Source organism: Ochotona princeps, chromosome 13, assembly GCF_030435755.1.
Source record: "Ochotona princeps isolate mOchPri1 chromosome 13, mOchPri1.hap1, whole genome shotgun sequence".
Taxonomy (NCBI): Eukaryota; Metazoa; Chordata; class Mammalia; order Lagomorpha; family Ochotonidae; genus Ochotona; species Ochotona princeps.
Genome location: NC_080844.1, coordinates 62,173,818 through 62,191,448, shown reverse-complemented (window position 1 = coordinate 62,191,448; position 17,631 = coordinate 62,173,818). Strand labels below are relative to the sequence as shown.

General features: G+C 50.8%; 1 protein-coding gene across 8 annotated transcripts in view; it reads left to right on the top strand.

The window, feature by feature from the left end:
* The window catches only part of FGFR2 (fibroblast growth factor receptor 2), a 95,025-nt gene that overhangs the window by 42,191 nt on the left and 35,203 nt on the right, over positions 1-17,631 (top strand). For all 8 annotated transcript variants that reach the window (XM_004579770.2, XM_004579771.2, XM_058671314.1 and 5 more), the window contains one exon: positions 757-880. In XM_004579770.2, the coding sequence (XP_004579827.2) occupies positions 757-880 (124 nt within the window). The remainder of the gene's footprint in view (positions 1-756; positions 881-17,631) is intronic.

The window sequence follows — 17,631 nt, the reverse complement described above, 5'->3', positions numbered from 1 at the left end:
TGCACCCACCTCTGGGGCTCCTTGGGAGAACTGAACAGCTAATCCTGGAGGCAGAGCTCAGAGCAGTGCCTAGTATGCAGTGGGCACCCACTAATGTTGGCTGTTGGTCGCTCACCTGCCCATGGCACGGGTACTCTGCAGGCCCCTCCCCACCCACCCTGCCCCTTGGCTGCTCCTGGGAGGACTCTGATTGGAGGCAGCAGGACACCCCCTCCTCACCCCACGCCCCTGCCGTATCTCCTTGTACTGTCTGCTTCATGCTCGGTCCTGATGATGGTAGTGAGGATTGTTTTTCACGGACTGAATGCTAATTAGGAAGGAAGTTTAGCATTCAGGTCATTCTCTACCTTTTCCTCCAGCTGCTCTTTTTTTTTCTAGAAGAGATGTTTTAGTTTAGTTTAGTTTTTTTTAAAAGACTTTAATTGAAAGGCACAGTAATAGAGAGATTTCTTCCGTTCACTGGCCCATCCCTGAAAAACCACCACCGCCAAGGCAGGAGCTCGGGCCTGGACTTCACCGTGGTCTCTCGGTGAGGCGCCCAAGCACGCGGCCATGTGCTGCTGCTTCCTAGGTGCACTTGTGGGCAGCAGGATTGGAAGTGGAGCAGTCAAGATTTAAACTGTCTTAAGCCGTTGTGTCACAGTACTGGCTCGCCCTGGCCCCCCTTCCCAACTGCTTTTTACACTCAGAATGCAAAGCACATGGTGTTCTGTGCTAAGATCACTAAATAACCACCTGGGCTTCAATTTTTTTCAGGTACGAAACCAGCACTGGAGCCTTATTATGGAGAGTGTGGTCCCGTCTGACAAAGGAAATTACACCTGCGTGGTGGAGAATGAGTATGGATCCATCAACCACACGTACCACCTCGATGTTGTGGGTGAGTCTGCTGGTCCTGCCCTATGTGAGTGGATCTGCTTCTGCCCCAGCGAGGCAGAGGACCTGATCTGCGCTTCCCACATGCGGGCCGTCTGTCTCCATGACATCCTACCTCCGCAGTAGCAGGGTGCCAGGGCTTCTGCACAGTTCTGGTCTCAAGTGCTGTCTCATGTAAGGTGATGTGGTCTGAGATGACTGAGATTGTGGGAGGTGATATTACTCTAGAATATGTTGGTGTGTGCAGGGAAAAGGGTGCTGATTATATTTTATGAAGACTTTATGTTTTTGTTTTTTTTTTTTAAAGAAACTCTGTTGATCTTCTATCTGCCCGTCATTTACCAGATGTATGCCACAGAGTCAGGGCTAGGCCATGCTGAAGCCAGGAGTCCCTGGTGGGTTTCCCCACGTGAGTGGCAGGGTTCCGGGTGCTTGAAGTACCACTTGCTGTCACTCAGGTAGCTGGGAGCAGAGCTGGGGCTCAAGCCCAGACACTCCAGGAAAAGATGCAGGCGTCCAAAGCAGCATATCATTGCTGTGTCAAGCACTTTGTTTTTATTTTACTTTAAACAAGATCTGTTCATTAATTTGGGACAGAAGGAGATCTGGAAGAAAGAGAAAACCACCATTTAGTGGTTCCCTCTCCAGATGCCCAACCCAGCCAGGGCTGGGATAGAACAAAGCCAGGAGTCTGGAACCCCAGCTGAGTTTCTTATGTGGGTGGCAGGAACCCACATACTTAGGCTATCATCTGCTGCCTCTCAAGGGACATTAACAGCAAGCTGGATCTGAAGTGGAGTGGCCGAAACTCAGATTCAGTACGTGCGCACCCAGGTGGTGACTTACGGGTCAAGTGCTTGGGGCTGGTTGCAGGGTGGAAGGGAAGGATGCTCTGGCCGAACATCACAGCCAGCTGGAAACAGGTTAGTGTTAAATGTACTTGCTTCAGCAGGTCAATATCTGTTCTTGGAGGCCTTTTCTTTGTAGAAAGGGAACGGCATGTATGAGCTTATAAATAGAAATGTCTTTGCCAGAGTGCATGGATAAGTAGGCCATTTCAATGAAGCATTTTAAGACCACGTAGGCTATTGTCTTGGAAACTCAAATTCTTCCTAAGTCTTGCCTGCAGGTGTTGGGGCTCGGGGGAGATTCCTTGTTGTCCATGATGAAGACAGCGTATCGTCTTTCTCGTTGGAGGGTCCCTGACACTGTCCTCATGTGTACTGTATTCCAGCTCTTGGACACTGAAACTCTGTTTGAGATGCCTCATTGGTGCAGGGAGGAGGAGGAGTGGGGCCCTGCGCTGCTTGGGGCCCATCTCTTCAATGTCTTGTTAGGCAGCATGGCTCAGCCGGGCCTCCTGTTTTGGGCCCTGCCTTAGGTTGCCTAGTCGTCCACCCGCTCTCTGTGCAGGTGGCTGGCTTCTGGTAGACTCAAGGCTCACACTGATCCATTTTGCTTTCACATTGGTAACTCCACAAATTCAAGTCCACCACTGTAAACAAGGTCCCCTACATCATTTCGTATTTGTGTTCCCCTGTAATATTTCCTATGTATTTAATCTATTTCAAAGAGGTACAAGCTCCTTCAAGAGCGAGAGATGTCATTGTTATTAGAATTACCTAAAAAGCCATTAAAAAGAACTTTTCCATAAATCTGATTAACCAAATTGCCTAGATTTGGTTAATTGAAGATTGAAGTTAATGAAAAATTAAACAATAACCCATTTTGATATCTTAACCAGAGAAATGAAATGAAATCTATGAAACAGTCTGACTTAGAAAATATTATACTGTCTCTACTTCCATTTCTGTATAAACATTCAGTGAAACTGGTGTTTATTCGAACGTTTTAGTGATTCAGAAGTCTTTTTTTTTTTTTAAAGATTTTTTTTTTTATTATTATTATTGGAAAGCCGGATATACAGAGAGGAGGAGAGACAGAGAGGAAGATCTTCCATCTGATGTTTCACTCCCCAAGTGAGCCGCAACGGGCCGGTACATGCTGATCCGATGCTGGGACCAGGAACCTCTTCCGGGTCTCCCACGTGGGTACAGGGTCCCAAAGCCTTGGGCCGTCCTCGACTGCTTTCCCAGGCCACAAGCAGGGAGCTGGATGGGAAGTGGAGCTGCCAGGATTAGAACCAGCGCCCATATGGGATCCCGGGGCTTTCAAGGCGAGGACTTTACCCGCTAGGCCATGCCGCCGGGCCCGATTCAGAAGTCTTAATGTGAAATCTGATAGGTCTTTGTATGATCCTCTGGATATTCACGAAAAGTGACTTTTGGAACTCTTTCTTCTCGTAGAGATATTTGTAGTATGTTTCTAATGAGAATTACCGTGTTCCAATATTTCACAAAACAGACACACAGAGAAGTAACTGAAATAGGAGAGCAAAATGGCTAACGTTTACTTTGGCGTTGATGTGCCCTGAATTCACCAATCAAAGAGCAGGTGACTTGGAAATTTGCTTTGGGCCTGACCCACACTGAATTTGACTTGAAAGAATTTCCATTTAAGGAAAGTTAGATTGGAGGCTAACAGTTCTAAATAACCCAATTTTAACATGAAGTAACTTATTGTCGGTAAAAAAAAATCATGGTGGTATAACAGTCCTGTGAGGTTGTGGATTTACTTAGGCCAACGGAAGGGTAAGACTGGCTGGGGCCGTTCCAGGAACTCTGGCCTGGGACTCCGCCACTCCAGCTCTGGGCTGTTGCTGAAGGCAGACCTGAAGTTGAGTTGTTATGTAAAACATCCCAAAGCCCCCTGCCCCACCTCCCCTTCCCACTGGCTGGCAGCCCCTCTGTGAGGAGCCCTGGGCTCTCACTCTGAGTTCAGGGTCGAGATTGAATCGGTTGCTGAATAATGGAATTGTGCTGTCTAATGTTAATCCCCTGGCAATCGGTCTTGTTGAAAAGAGTGTATGATTCAGTGGTGTAATGTGGAGGGAGCGTGAGTGTATGGAGTAATACAGAGAGAGGCCTGATTATGTCACACATTTGGGAGCTCGCCCAGCACAACACGGGCCAATAATGACACAATGCTGTTTGGGAATATCCATTAAAGCTCAACTCCAATAATTTTCCAAGCCTTGAACCTTCATTATAAGTAGAAGCCAAGAGTCAGTGGTGTAGAAGGCATTTTCAGTGAAGATGGAGGTGTGAAACACTCCCCCCATCTTTGCGCAAAACCCTGGTCATTGCTTAGGAGGCAGCAGTGAGATGGGAGTGGAATTGGCTGATGAGCCTGGTAGGCTGACCCAGTTGGTGGTGGTGCTGGGCATCTCAGTGAGTGGAACCAGAAAGGAAGTGAGTTCCTGGTCACCCCTGGAACCCAGATTCAGTGTCACTGCGTGATAACAGTTAGGGTTAGGATTACAAGCTCCCTCTCTGGTCCGCAGAAAATCCGAAACGCCTTTCCCAGGGAGCAGTAGGCCAGTAGGCCCGGCTCTCATCCGCCAGGTTATATTTTGGTTGCTATGAGACATAAATTTGTGGTGGAGATACTGCGAAGCGTCAGAAGGAGTGCGATCTTTTTATTGAAATTCCTCCTTGGAAATGCATTCGCATAAGAACCGTGTCATTTAAGTGACGGCCTTGTGTTCTGGAAGTCAGCCGTGAGTGATTGTGTGTCTGAGAGCAAAATGCCTGATCTCTGGGAGCTCTTTTAGGGCTTTGCTTGATCCTCAGTAAAATGTATACCATTACTTGGTAGCTTGTGGGCTGCGAGGGAGAACCAAGGGTTGAAGTCCTTTTGGTAAATAACTGGCTCCCCTTAAATCGCTGGGTCTGCTGTGCCTGGCCCCATCGCTGGCCCTGGCCCTGACCTGCCCCTTGGGAGCAGAGGAGCCTAACACTCTTGTTTCCCTTGTGTCTGAAGTCAGAGGAGCTGGGACATGCAAGGGTTAGCAGCACAAGCGACCTGGGGTTTTTGTGGGAAGAAAGAGTAGCAGGTACCCAGCTGACACACTTGGGGCACAAATGAATTGGGTCAAGTTATTTAATTTTTTTTAAAGGTATTTGTTTATTGACCCAGAGATCAGTCTGTCTACTAGTTCACTCCCCACATGGCTGTGATGACTAGGGCTGGGCCAGCCAGAGCCAGGAACCAGAAACTCCATCCAGGAATCCCATGTGGGTGGTGGGACCCAAGCCCTTGGGCCATCATCTGTTGGCATCCCAGGCACATTAACAGGGAGCTTGGATCACACACAAAGCAGCCAAGACTCAAACCAGTGTGTTGATACAGGATGCTGGTGTCACCTGCCACGGCTTAACCCTCATTTTTAATGTGATTTTGGGGAAGATTTATTGATTGATTTAAAAGGCAGCATTTTCAGAAGACTTGGCTTTCCCGACCCTTTTTATTCTCAGTATAGTCTGAGCAATGGTACTTGCTCTCTCCTGTGATGGGGATATTAGCTTCCTGGAGCTGCCCTAACAAATCACAGCCAACTGGTCGGCTTGGAGCCACAGCAGCTTATTCTCTTGCATTTGGGAGCCTGAGAGTGCAAAGTCAAGGTACTGGCAGGTTCCATGTTCCCTCCTGCCCGTGGTGCCTTCCACAGTGCGTGGTGCTCCTGGGTGTGGGGACTTCTTGACTCCCATCTCTCCCTCTGTACCGCCATGTCCTCTGAGCATTCCGTTTGCTTTCTTTCTTTCTCCTGCAGGGACACCTGTTGTCTGTTCATGGCCCACCCTAAATCCGATGCCTACTTCTGGTTGTAATTCAATTACACCTCAACCCCCGCCCCTGAAGACCAAATCTACAGGTTCCAGGGAGGGGCTGGGGTGTGGGCTTAGTTTCTGGGGCTCGCAACTCACCCACCACAGCGGGATTTGTGCACACAGCAAATTGGCCACACCCCTCTTGCATCTTAGATCGCTTCTGTTAGGTCCAATCAGAAGTTTTAGTTAATGGCCTGAATGCCATTGTATTAGCTGCTGGGATTTTCCACCTGGGTGTGTGCTGCCCTCATGGCTGTCCAGGGCCATCTTAGGCTGCTGCACCTGCAAGAAGAGGTGATGGAGTCAAGTGCTTCCCCGAGTAGCTGCTTTCACGCCACACCTCTGTGTCTCTCCCCACTGTGTGTGGAGGAAGAGGGATGTGCTGGCGAACTTGAGGGAGACACTGGGCTAGATGGGGGTTTTTTTTTGCCGTCATCATGGGAATAGACTAGCACCGACCATCAGAGCCTGACTCCAAGAAGATGCTGCTCTGTCCCCATGCTGCGTTAGCTCTTTGCCACGCAAAGAGAGAGAGAGAGAGAGAGAGACAGAGAGAGAAACCCAGAACAGTTGGTCTTCTTCACCCCAGGACACTTTGCCTTTGCTTTGAAAAGGTCTGCTCCTCTTGGCCAATCCAGTTCTAGCTCCTGGGAGACCACTGATAACTTGTGAACTCTACTGAGGTGGCGGAGCACAGCTGATGTGGAGGTGGCCTTTGGTTTGCTGATGCCAGCTGGGTGCCCTCTCTACTGAGAGTTCACCCCTCCCCCAGAGCAAGAGCCAGAGGCAATGGGCAGTGACAGTGATGGAGGTGTGCGGATGGTGGAGATGGGCGGCACCGCTGACCAGCCCTGACCTGCCTGCTGGCAGGCTGGAATGGGCACCGTGGTCCAGCCCTTCTCAGGCATCTGCTGGGCCTGTGTTCCGGGCATGATGGGACGCAGTCCCGCAGCAGCAGGAATCTGCCCCAGGACTTGCTCCCCTCATGTGTGTGTTTGGGAGGGGGATGTAGGGGCTTTTACACCCAGCACTGACTGGCAGCCCCAACAGTGGAGTGGACCCCTGGCCCTGGGCTCCTGGCAGTCTGTGCCTTGTGGTAGAAGGGAGATATTGTGTAAACTGTTTATTGCTGAGGGCAGCCTCTGCCCTCCGAAGACAAAGGCCTCAGTGTGATCTCGGAGAGGCAAAGGGACCGAGATGAGCCAGAGCCTGTCCCCTCCTTCCCCGGACTTCAAATAGAGAGAGCATTTGGGGCTTTGGGGGTACTTTTTGAGCCAAGTAGGGTGTAAGTAAATCAAGGCATGTTGGCCTTCTCTGCTAACTGACTACTTTGTTATTAAAGTTTGGGGAACTCCTGCTCCCAGGACCCTGGTGAATGGCATGTCTCAGTCCTGGTCTCCATCACACTTGGCTCCTGGACAGAACTGCCTGTGGTGGTGATGTGTTTCCAGAGCACGTTGAACACGTGAGCCTGTGACATTCTGAAGCCCGCATCCCCCCTGCCCTCCCCAGCACTCAGGAGGCCTCAGTCCCTTGTGGAGCTCAGAGGGTTTCTAAACTCAAAGCGCCTTGACCTAGAAGCTTCTTAGACAAGCCTCATTTAGTTCACTTGATTTTCTTTGGGGTTCCTGATCTTGCTGCCAACTCATTCTTCATTTCATGCTTTAGGGTGAGGATATGGAGGCTTTCTCCTGGTCCTGGCACATGCCTGGCAGCCCCAGGGCTGTGAAATCCTGTTGGAGCGAGGGAGGAAGTCCATCTGTTGAGAAGGGCTTGGGAAGGCATTGCCAGGTCTCAGCAAGGCCTGTGGAGTTAGCATGGGATTGAGTGGGTAGCAGTTCCCATGGCTTCTTTGTGGTCATGGCTGCCTCATTCTTTGCTTGCAAACCTTCACTGCATCAGCACACCCTCAAGGAGCCCTGCCAGCCAGGTCCTATCTTTGGGTTCAAGTGAGAATCACACAGCAGAGGCAGGATAGTCTGGGGTCAAGTTCTGTTTCCATTTTTTGGCTGCTTGATAGTCCTGGAAAAGTCACAGAACCTTTGGGCCTCAGTCCCCTTGTCTGTAGAATGGGGGTGATGACCCGCTTTCCTGGCAACACCACTCGGAAGATGAGATGGCTGGGACTGCGACTGAGATAACTAGTGCCCCGTGACTGCTCGTTTGCCATGTCCAGTGGCTCCGCCCACTTCCCATATCTCCAGGCAGAGACACAGGCTCGGCCCAGCTCTGATTTTATCCCTTCCCCCAAGGACTGAGGTTTCAAAACATCCTTGGGAAGCTAGCTACTGTTTAATGAGCCCTGGAATGCCCCACGGTGGCTTTTCACTCCTGTTTCACAACTGGAATTCCTGGGGGCAAAGGCTGGCCAGGAAGCAGTTGGATGATGGCAAGTAAATAGTTCCCTGCAGGTGGGATGCCAGAGAGAGGGGGAGAAAGAGAGAGAGAGATACTGAGATTGATCTATCCATAGATTCACGCCACAAATGCCCGCAACAAGTCAGGGCCAGACTGAAGCCCAGAACCATGAACTCTGTGTCTGGTCTCTCACATATATGGCCAGGGCCCAAACACCAGGGCCATCTTCCACTGCCTTCTCAGGCTTACTAGCAGAAACCTGAGTTGGAAATAGAGTTGAGGCTTGGACTGGTGCCATAATAGGGGATGCCAGCTTCCTAAGAGGCAGCTTAACCCATTGCACTGCAATGCCAGCCATCATCTGCCCTTTGCCCCACCGTTGAGGATGGAAGGCTTATTGATCATTTCGGTTCTGACAGGGCCTCCCTGGGGTTGCTGGCAAGAAGGCTAATATTTGGTCTGTTGTCTGATCTTTGGCATTGACCCTGTGATACAGGCAAAGAGGATGTGGAAGTGTTGTGTTTGAGTTAATGGCTTACCATTTTAAGGAAAAGGAGAAGGCAAGCTGGGTGTGAAGCTGTGCAGTTGTGTGGGATTGTCACGATACACAGCAAGGCCAGAACGTAGCCGGGTTCCTCTCAGTATGTGCTGAACTGAAATGCAGACTGAGAAACCCCAACTCCGAATGTCAAAATGATGGGGTTGGCATTGTGGTGCAGTGCCTTAACCCACCACCTACAAAGCCCTCATCCCATAGGGTTCAAATCCTGGCTGCTCCACTTTCAGATTAGGGGTGCTTATCTGGAAAAGTCTGCAGGTACTCCCAAAGCCCCAGAACTCCAGTATCTGAAGCACTTTTGGTCTTAAGCATTTCAGATCTATAATAAATTACAAGCTACATCTATTTAAGGTATAAATTCTGGAGCAAGAACTCAACAGTTCCTCTCTAAACGCACACAGCTCAACCAGAAGCTGTCAGAATAAACCCAAGGGCCCCTTGAAGAGTTGTGTGAGTGTTGACATACTGTTGCCATCTGCCGGTTGTCAGTGATGTACATTCTGGCTTTCACAACACTTCGTACCTTAGAGCACCTCACTGCTGTGTTCACGGTCTTCACATGCAGGTTGTTCTCATGGTCCTGTGGAAGGGAGGATGTGCTGCTAAGTTTGATTGGGAGGGTGCCTGAGTTTTCACACTAGCAGCCCAGGTGCAGGTGGCCATGGAGGCGAGACGATTGTGAGTTCTGCTGTTGCTATGGGAGGCTTTTCTGTTGTCCTTTCTAAAAAGGCAGAATGGAGCAGTGAGAACCTCGTTGCCTTTTTTTGGGAGATAGCCAGGGTTCTGTGTGCTTGATGTCTCATCATGAAGAATCCTGGTTGCTTGCAGAGCACAGAATGTTTGTGGAGCTGCACTTGGCCAACAGGTGCCAGCCACTGGGAGGTAGAGCCTTCTTGGAGTCCTCCATTGTAGGGTTATTTCAAACAAATCTTGTAAGAATTCTGACCTTCCCTAAAACAGGTGTCCAACTCGGCATGCAGCACCCGGTGCATCGGGGGAATCATGAGAGATAGGCATTGACTGTTATTCTAGAAGGATCTTCTGCTTTATTTGAAAAGGGAAACTCTTACTGTTTCTGTAAATGCTTTGGACTGAAATTCAATGTGGTCAGAAGAACCTGAACCATCACTAATGGGGGGTAGGCTGCTTCAGAGCTGCAGGCACCCACCCTTCAGCGCTGAGCTGAGCCTTTTGTGACCTGCATGGCTCTTTTAAATCTTCTCGAAGGTGATGCTTGCACTAAGGAGCATCCAGGCCTACACTTAATTTTCAGGGTCTGAAATCTGTCTCCAAAAAAACAGATGGGGTTTATGGTTCAGCTTCTCAGGGTGTGTGTAGCAAAGGGGGCACTTCCTGTTTGCTCAGATGGGCTGAAGGCGTGCACGGCTGCTGGGCTCGCGGCAGGAGCAGGATGAGGCCCTGGAGAGACGAGCATGTAGACTTCCTGAAAAAGCGTGGCTATTTAGGTGGGGAAAGTTGTGGGGCCTGTTCATGTTTGTACACTTGATGTTGTTCTGTGTCTGTATGCGTACGGCTACTCCATTCTCACCAGTGGTCCCTACGCTGTTTTCTCATGGGTCCGGTAGACTTTAGCAAGTCCTGTTTAGGTCATACACATCTTCTATTTTCTGATCACACAACCTGGTACAGCAACACCTCATTTTTGGGCAGTGGTGTGAAATTTTGTCATGTTCTAGAGGTAGGGTAGCTAGGTCCTTTTTAGACATGGATAGCTGCATTTTGAGCCACGCTGTCTTCGACTGGGTTTCCTGGGTGGTTTGGTTTTTGAGGACCTTCACAGACTTGGGAGGTAGATATCCTCCTTCCGAGTGGAGCCTTAATAACAAAGGGTGTCTTTAATTCCGGAACAGTCTCACCTTCTCTCGCCTTGCTCTTCCTGTGCAGGAAGCCCAGCTGTGCAGATCCCAGCTGGTCAACTTGCATTCCTGAGCTGGGGCACCCTGGCCCCCAGGCTCCGAGCAGGCCCCTGCAGGCTGACCCTCAGCTGTGTTTATCCCTGAGCCTCAGGAGGGCGCCGGGGAAGGCTGACGTCCGAGCTTTACATCAGAGTCACCATGTAGAGAGGGACCGCGTGCTAAGGCAGAGAAAAGCTGTCGTTTAGTAAACGGGACAAGATAAATACACTCCACTAATCGGCAGGTCAGCTTTCCTTGGCCCTGGAAATAGATCCTGTTCTCTGGCGTAGGAACACCTCTGCCATGTGTCCTTTCTAACAACATTGCCCTCAAAGATAAAAGACCAGATGGATCGTCTTAGCCAGTTTTGAGAGTATCAGGGTCAGGGACGTTAAGTACCTTGACAGCGCGTGACCAGAGCAGAATTTTGGCTCCAAAAACTCTTTCACCACCGCCAAGCCAAGGCTGCTTTTCACAAAAGGAGCCATGCTTTCTTACCTAACTGTGGCTTGCCTCTGTGGCCACTGGAGTCTAGAGTTCTGGTTTACTGCTGTGAAGGCGCAGAGCCCTTGGGAACCCTAACCGTCTGGGGTTCCAACGACACTCTGGTCTGTACTGGTAATTCACCCAAGAAGATCCAAATGGACATCCAGCTGGTGGGACCCACTCCACCCCCAAGGCAAGCCATGGAGTCGTGTGGTTAACAAGGGAAGGTGTTTTGTGCCCACCCGCCTCGATCGTCCCAGGCCCCAGCCGGCTGTGCACGGTTCTTCTCCGCAGCTGTGAGCGCACACAAAGGGCGCGGTTCTGGTTTACACTGCACAGCCTCCACAAGTCTTTAGAGCTGCAGGGGCGGCACTCGACTTTCCCTGAACCGACTAATTCTGCAGACATCCCTGTTGGACAGGAAGCTGGGTCCCCCGGCAGGCAGTGCAGGCACCCGGACTGCCGGGTGGCAGAAGGGAACCAAGAGTACCCCAAGAAAGCAGCAGATCAGTTCCACTTTCTCCAAAAAAATCAGATAAAAGGTGCAAAAGTTAAAAATCTTGTCAGTTCGTCAAAGTAACTGAAAGTGCCCAGTGGCCCAGGGCACTTGCTGGCAGTGGGCACCGGGAATCTTCCTCCCATTTCTGTGCTGGCCCCCATAGCCGGAGAAGGCTTAGGGACAACAAAACAAAGCTCCGTGTCCACTTCCACAGACTGGCCGGGTTTGAATGGTTTGAGTACATTGGGCGGAGTCCTCACCAAGCAATGAACTCGTTCTACTAATTGTAATTAGTGTGAGGCCTTTAGCAAGTCATTGTGCCCCTCCAACTTCGCTGAGCTTTGATCAGCCCCCTCCTCCTAATCACCAGGCCCCTTGCTAACTAGTTTAGTGCATTTTGCTTCTTTTTTTCTTCTTCTTTTTTTTGCCCCTCCATGACAAAAGCAACTATCACCTCCTCTTTGGAAAGGAGCTAGGCTGGGCTCTGCAAAGTGCAACAGCTTCGTGGTTTGCACTTCCACTGTGTGTTCTGTACTCAGCACCTGGGGGTTGCTAAGAAACTGCCGTTTTGGAGGAAGGGTAATTAAATCTTGATGTTAAATAAAAGACAGCACGTGCACGCTCCTTAAGGGAATGGCAGCGCCTGAGCCCAGGGGACAGGCTGTTCCCAGCTCAGTCCTGGGGACTTTGGGTGATTGCAGTCTGTGCTGGGTTGCTGTGCAGAGTGGCCCCAAGTTTGGGAGAGAAATACATAGGAGACCGGGCCATGCTGGAAAAGCAGATGGCTCTGAACTTGAGCTTGTAAGTGTAATCTACCAGCCTGCCTCTTCTCTGATCCCTGGCATGCATGCTCACTGAGGCTGCAGATGCAAAGCCTCTACTCAGTGGACTTTTTGTGGCCTTTGCTGTGTTGGAGGAGAAGCTGTGCGTCTCTTCTGAACAAACCCGTTACGGTGTCCGGAGGGGGACTTGCCTGTTGTGAAACTGCAGTGCTCAATTAGCAAAAAGATTTATTCTTTGTCACTCAGGTATTTGTCCCCGTCCCTGCAATAGCCCGTGTTTTCCTGTAGCAGAGGGGGCCTGCAGCCTTGGACTTCCCTGCTTTGGGAAAGTGGTCACTTGAAAACTGGGCACGGGTGAGCGGGCAGGGAGAGAATGTATTTTTTACAGCACTTCAGTCGGAGTTTCCAGCCGGTTTCGTGGAGCCTCGTTGCAGCCACGCAGCCGGTTGTCCCCTCGGCGGCGGCCGCTCGCCCTTCTCCCTTCCCTGCGATCGTAGCAGTTGTCGTCCCCGAAGCATCCCATCCACCGCCCACCGAGATCATAATGTTTTAATTATGCAGAGGTGGGCTGCTGGGTAATGTTTGGCTGCCGCTCGACTTCTTTTTATTCTTCCTATGAGAAGGCAAATCTGGTTATTGAGAATCAAACTCTCCGTGAGACAGCCCCACCTAGCACTCAGAACCTACACTGGAGGAGAAGGTGTGACCTGCACAGGGCTTTGGTCTGCTGACCACGGCTGCTCCACGGACAGGTCGCTCTGCACGTTGGCCGCTGCGGAAGGTTGCGGACACTGGGGTTTTGGTTTGGTTTGCCAGGGCCTTGCCGAGGCTGTGGGCCATGCCTCTGTGGCCACTGTTGCCCTGGCCCCCACCTTCTTCCTAGGTGCCTGCTCGGAAGCCCAGGAGGGCTGCCCGTTCTGCCCAGCCAAGCTTGCTGGTCAGCTCTTCGTGTCCTTTTCACCCTGGCTTCTCGGCAGTTAGAACTGGAGTCCCAGCAGTGTCACCTGGGCAGGGAAGAAGCCCCGCGGTGAAAACCGCCGACGGCAGCCATTGGCGTCTGGGACCCTCTCCAAGAGGTGGTGGGCCTCCTCCCCTCTGACTGGTGTGGAGGGCAGAGCGTAAGGTTGCAAAGGAAGTCGAAACACGAGGCCCGCTGACTTTTAAGAAACATTTTAAAATAACATGCTCTAAGGTTTCATTGTATGCCGAAGGCAGCTGTAATAAGTTTTGGAAGGCGGTGTTCGGTTTCTCTGAGCAGCGATCTCACTTGCAGTTTCTGTACCCAAAGTGAGAAACGCTGGGAGGGGTGGGAGCGGGGGGTGGCTAAGAGGTTATTCTGGATAAGGTGAGACTATCTGAACAGACGCCTTCAAGCCTGCACGTGGGGCATGCTGTCACTTGCACATGCAATAACATTCAGCCGCTGCAGAGGTTTTCAACCCCCACCCCTTCTGTGAAAACAGCCAGATGGAGATGGAATAACTTAAAACTAGAGCTCCACGGCAGTGTGGTCACAAGTAAAACAAGACTGTGGCCCTGTGCGGGGCCCTGGCAGTGTTGCCCCAGCGACTGCACTCCCTGCTGAAGGCTGGCGCAGGCCAGCGCCGGCCGGCCGAATGAATGCACGCGTTGTTTAGGGGCGTCATTATTTGGTATTACATGTACAATGTTTGCTTGTGAAACCATTTATTAGAAACCAGCATGTTTAAGAAAGTCGACTTGGTTTGAAATTCTGTTGATCTGGCCTACGACATTTCAGGTTTTATAGTGCTTTTGTTTCTGTGACAAGACCTCTAGATTGCTGTAAATATTTATCTTTGCACACGTATACACACACACACACACACACACACACTGAGTAGCCCACATACACACATGAGTATGAAACTGGGAAACCAAGCCAGGGAAGGAATTGATACCTAAAGACTGTTTTGTTTTACATTCTGCGGGAAGAAGTGAGCTTCTATACTTGAGATGCGGAAGAGTGTGTTTTGTGAACTTGGCTGGCAGCGTTGGCCTAAAGGCCAGCTTCCTCTCATGCTGTTAGGATTCTTGGTAGGAGGCCTGGGGAGGAGAAGGGAGGAGATGGGCATTAACTCTGTCCTGCCCACATGGATGGACCAGTGGGGAGCAGCCCAGAGCATGGTCACTGCCCGCAGCACACTGAGCACCTGTGGACACATAGGCCTGACCAGGATGCTCGCTGTGGCCACCTTTGAGACAACGTAGCAACTAAAGAGCCAAGGCTTCAGTTGATGCTGGAAGGACCCAGCTTTGAGGTGCTTCTGCCCACGGCAAGAAGTCTTGTGGGTTCTTTTCCCCAGCATCCGTGGGTGATCTTGGGGCTAATAAATGACTTCTTTGGGGGCTCTGAAATCCTTATCGCCATAACATGGGAAGGTAGGTGTCCGAAGCACCAGAGATTCCGGAGTGTGGCGTGCTAAGAGAACCCATCAGTGCTTTTTCTTCCCTTGCAAGGCCAGCAGCAGGCTTGTGCAGTAAAATCAGTTTGCACATGGTCTGGCTCTTGTCCAGCACATTCCACTCAATGATATTTTAATCTGAAAGGCCAGATAGAGAAGGGCTCAGCTAGTTGTCGGGTTGTGTGCCGTTTCCAGGCCAGTGGGCCTCCCCCCAGGTGCAAAGTGGACACATCCTGGGTGTGTCGGGCTGCCTGGGCCCTCCTCCTTTTGCTTGGCTGTTTTTTAGATGGAAGCTAAAGGCAGCGGTACCCCCACAGTGGGGAGTTAACGAGACAGAATGGCTGGCACTCTCAGGCATTCGGGATGAAACTGTGAATGGCCTGATGGTTGGCTTTGGGCAGCTCTTGACAGAAATATAAGAAGAATTATCTGCTGACGTGTACGGCAGGTTAAGCCGTCACCTCCAATGCCAGCATCCCAGATGAACACCGGTCACCTTGATCCCTGGCTGTCTAATCCACCTGTGTACTGACACGCCTGGGACCTGCCTGCCACTTGGCAGATCCTGATGGAGTTCCAGGCTCCTGGCTCCTGCCTGACTCAGCCCCAGCCTTTGCAGCCATTTGGGGAGTGAACCAGCAGATGGAATCTCCTCCCCCGCCCTGCTCTGTATGTGTGTATGCACATGCGTGTGCATGTATGTGTATGTTGTAACCCTGCCACCTTTCAGATAAATAAGTCTTTTAAAAAAAACCCCTCAAGTCTGAAGTATTATGCTTCTGTAGACCAGATTGTGTGACAGTCTGGTCTGCTACTTAAGTTTTGTTACTTACACTACATTTTCTTTTGTTTGGTTATTGTAAGCACCCTTGACACAAGATCCTTGCTGAGACGTTGGGGTGTGACCATGCTGATGGGGGCTGTGGCCAAGTGCACAGCAGCACCTTGCATGACCAAAGCTCCATGCCCTTGACCAGCGCCCTTCTAGTCTCCCCTTTGCCAGTCCCTGGAAGCCACTGTTCCACTCTGATTCTCTGAGTTTGCCTGATGCAGGCACCCTGTGCAGTGCTCACCTCTCCATTTTACTTAGCATAGTGTCCTCCAGGCTCACTTGTGTGCGAGATGACCTTCCCCTTGAAAGCTGAACGTGTCCCTTCACGTGGATCTACCACACAAGAACAGGTGGTACTGGGCCCGGCGGCGTGGCCTAGCGGCTAAAGTCCTCGCCTTGAACGCGCTGGGATCCCATATGGGCGCCGGTTCTAATCCTGGCAGCTCTGCTTCCCATCTAGCTCCCTGCTTGTGACCTGGGAAGGCAATCGAGGACGGCCCAATGCATTGGGACCCTGCACCCGCGTGGGAGACCCGGAAGAGGTTCCTGGTTCCCGGCTTAGGATCGGCGCGCACCGGCCCGTTGCGGCTCACTTGGGGAGTGAATCATTGGATGAAAGATCTTCCTCTCTGTCTCTCCTCCTCTCTGTATATCCGGCTTTCCAATAATAATAATAAAAAATCTTAAAAAAAAAGAAAAGAACAGGCGATGCTTCCTCTTGTCCAATCATCCTTCTCTTAGGTATTGTGACAAATGCTGTGATGACGTGGAAGTGCTGATAGCTCTGATCTGATTTCAGTTTTTTTGGATCAGTACCTAGAGGTGGTACTGCTGAATCCTGCAGTGGTTGGGTTTTTAATGTTTGAAGAAACCTCCATATTGCTTTCCATAGTGACTGTGCCGTTTGGTATTCTCACCAAGGGTTTGCAGGGCTTCAGTGTCTCCCACCCTTGCCATCCCTTTATTTATCAATTGATTGGTTGATTTGTAATTATTTATTTGAAAGGCAGAGCAGCAAAGAAGAAGAGAAAGGATGGGGAATAGATACAGAGAGAAAGAGAGAGAGAGAGATCTCTTCCATCCACTGGTTCACTTCCCAGTGACTGCAAGTACAAGGGCTTGGTCTGGTTGAACCCAGGTGCCTGGAACTCCAGCTGAGTGTCCCACATGAGTGACAGAGGTTCCCTGCTGCTGCTTTCCCAGGCTCATTAGCAGGGAACTGTGTCAGAACTGGATTCCAACCAGCACTCCAGGATGGGATGCCAGCATCACAGGTGGGCAGTTAAAGCCACTGTACCACCACATCCACTCCTATGTTTCGCTGTAAAATAGCTTACCTGGACAGGTACTGGTAGGTATGGGTCCTCTCTCGTGGTTTTTATTTGCATTTCCTTGCAAAATTCATGATTGGTGGTGTTGAGCATCTTTTCTGCTCGCTGTAGGCTATTTGTGTGTTACAGAATCGCTCAGCCCGTTCTTTAGCTGTGTGACTTAATGCCTGGGGAGGCTTGTGTGGCACTGTTGGTTGGCTTGATTACCTGTGCACAATTGCTTCAGGGGGCAGGCCAGCACTGGGGTACACAGGGTTAGGCCTCAGAGCCTGAGGTGCCAATATCCCATATAGACCATGCTGGTCTGTGTCCTGGCTGCTCTGTTTCCCGTCCAGCTCCCTGCTAATGGCCTAGGAAAGCAGAGGAGGGTGGCCCCTGCACCCATGTGGGAGACCCAGAAGAAGCTCCTGCCTCCTGGTTTCAGACTCACCCAACTCCAGCTATTGCAGCCACGTGGGGAGCGAACCAGAGGATGAAAGATCTCTTCTTCTATTTCTCTATAACTCTTCCTTGCAAATAAAAAAAATAATTCTTAAAAAAAAAAAAAAAGAGAGAGAGAGAGATGCTATAGAGACCACCTCTTAACCAGAGAGGAACCTCTTCAGGCTGAAGATGCCGAGAGCTGTACTGTGTAGAGAATTCTTTTTCCCAGAGGGAGAGAGGCAGGATGATGGTGGCTCTGGGGGAGTTTGGAGCACTCCTGCGTGGCTCCTCCACAAAGCCCAGCTGTGGGCGCTGCCTTGCCCCAAGGGCTCTGCCCTGCTGCACCCCCTAAGGACTGCCTTGCCCCAAGGGCTCTGCCCTGCTGCACCCCCCTAAGGACTGGATATGGTGACGCT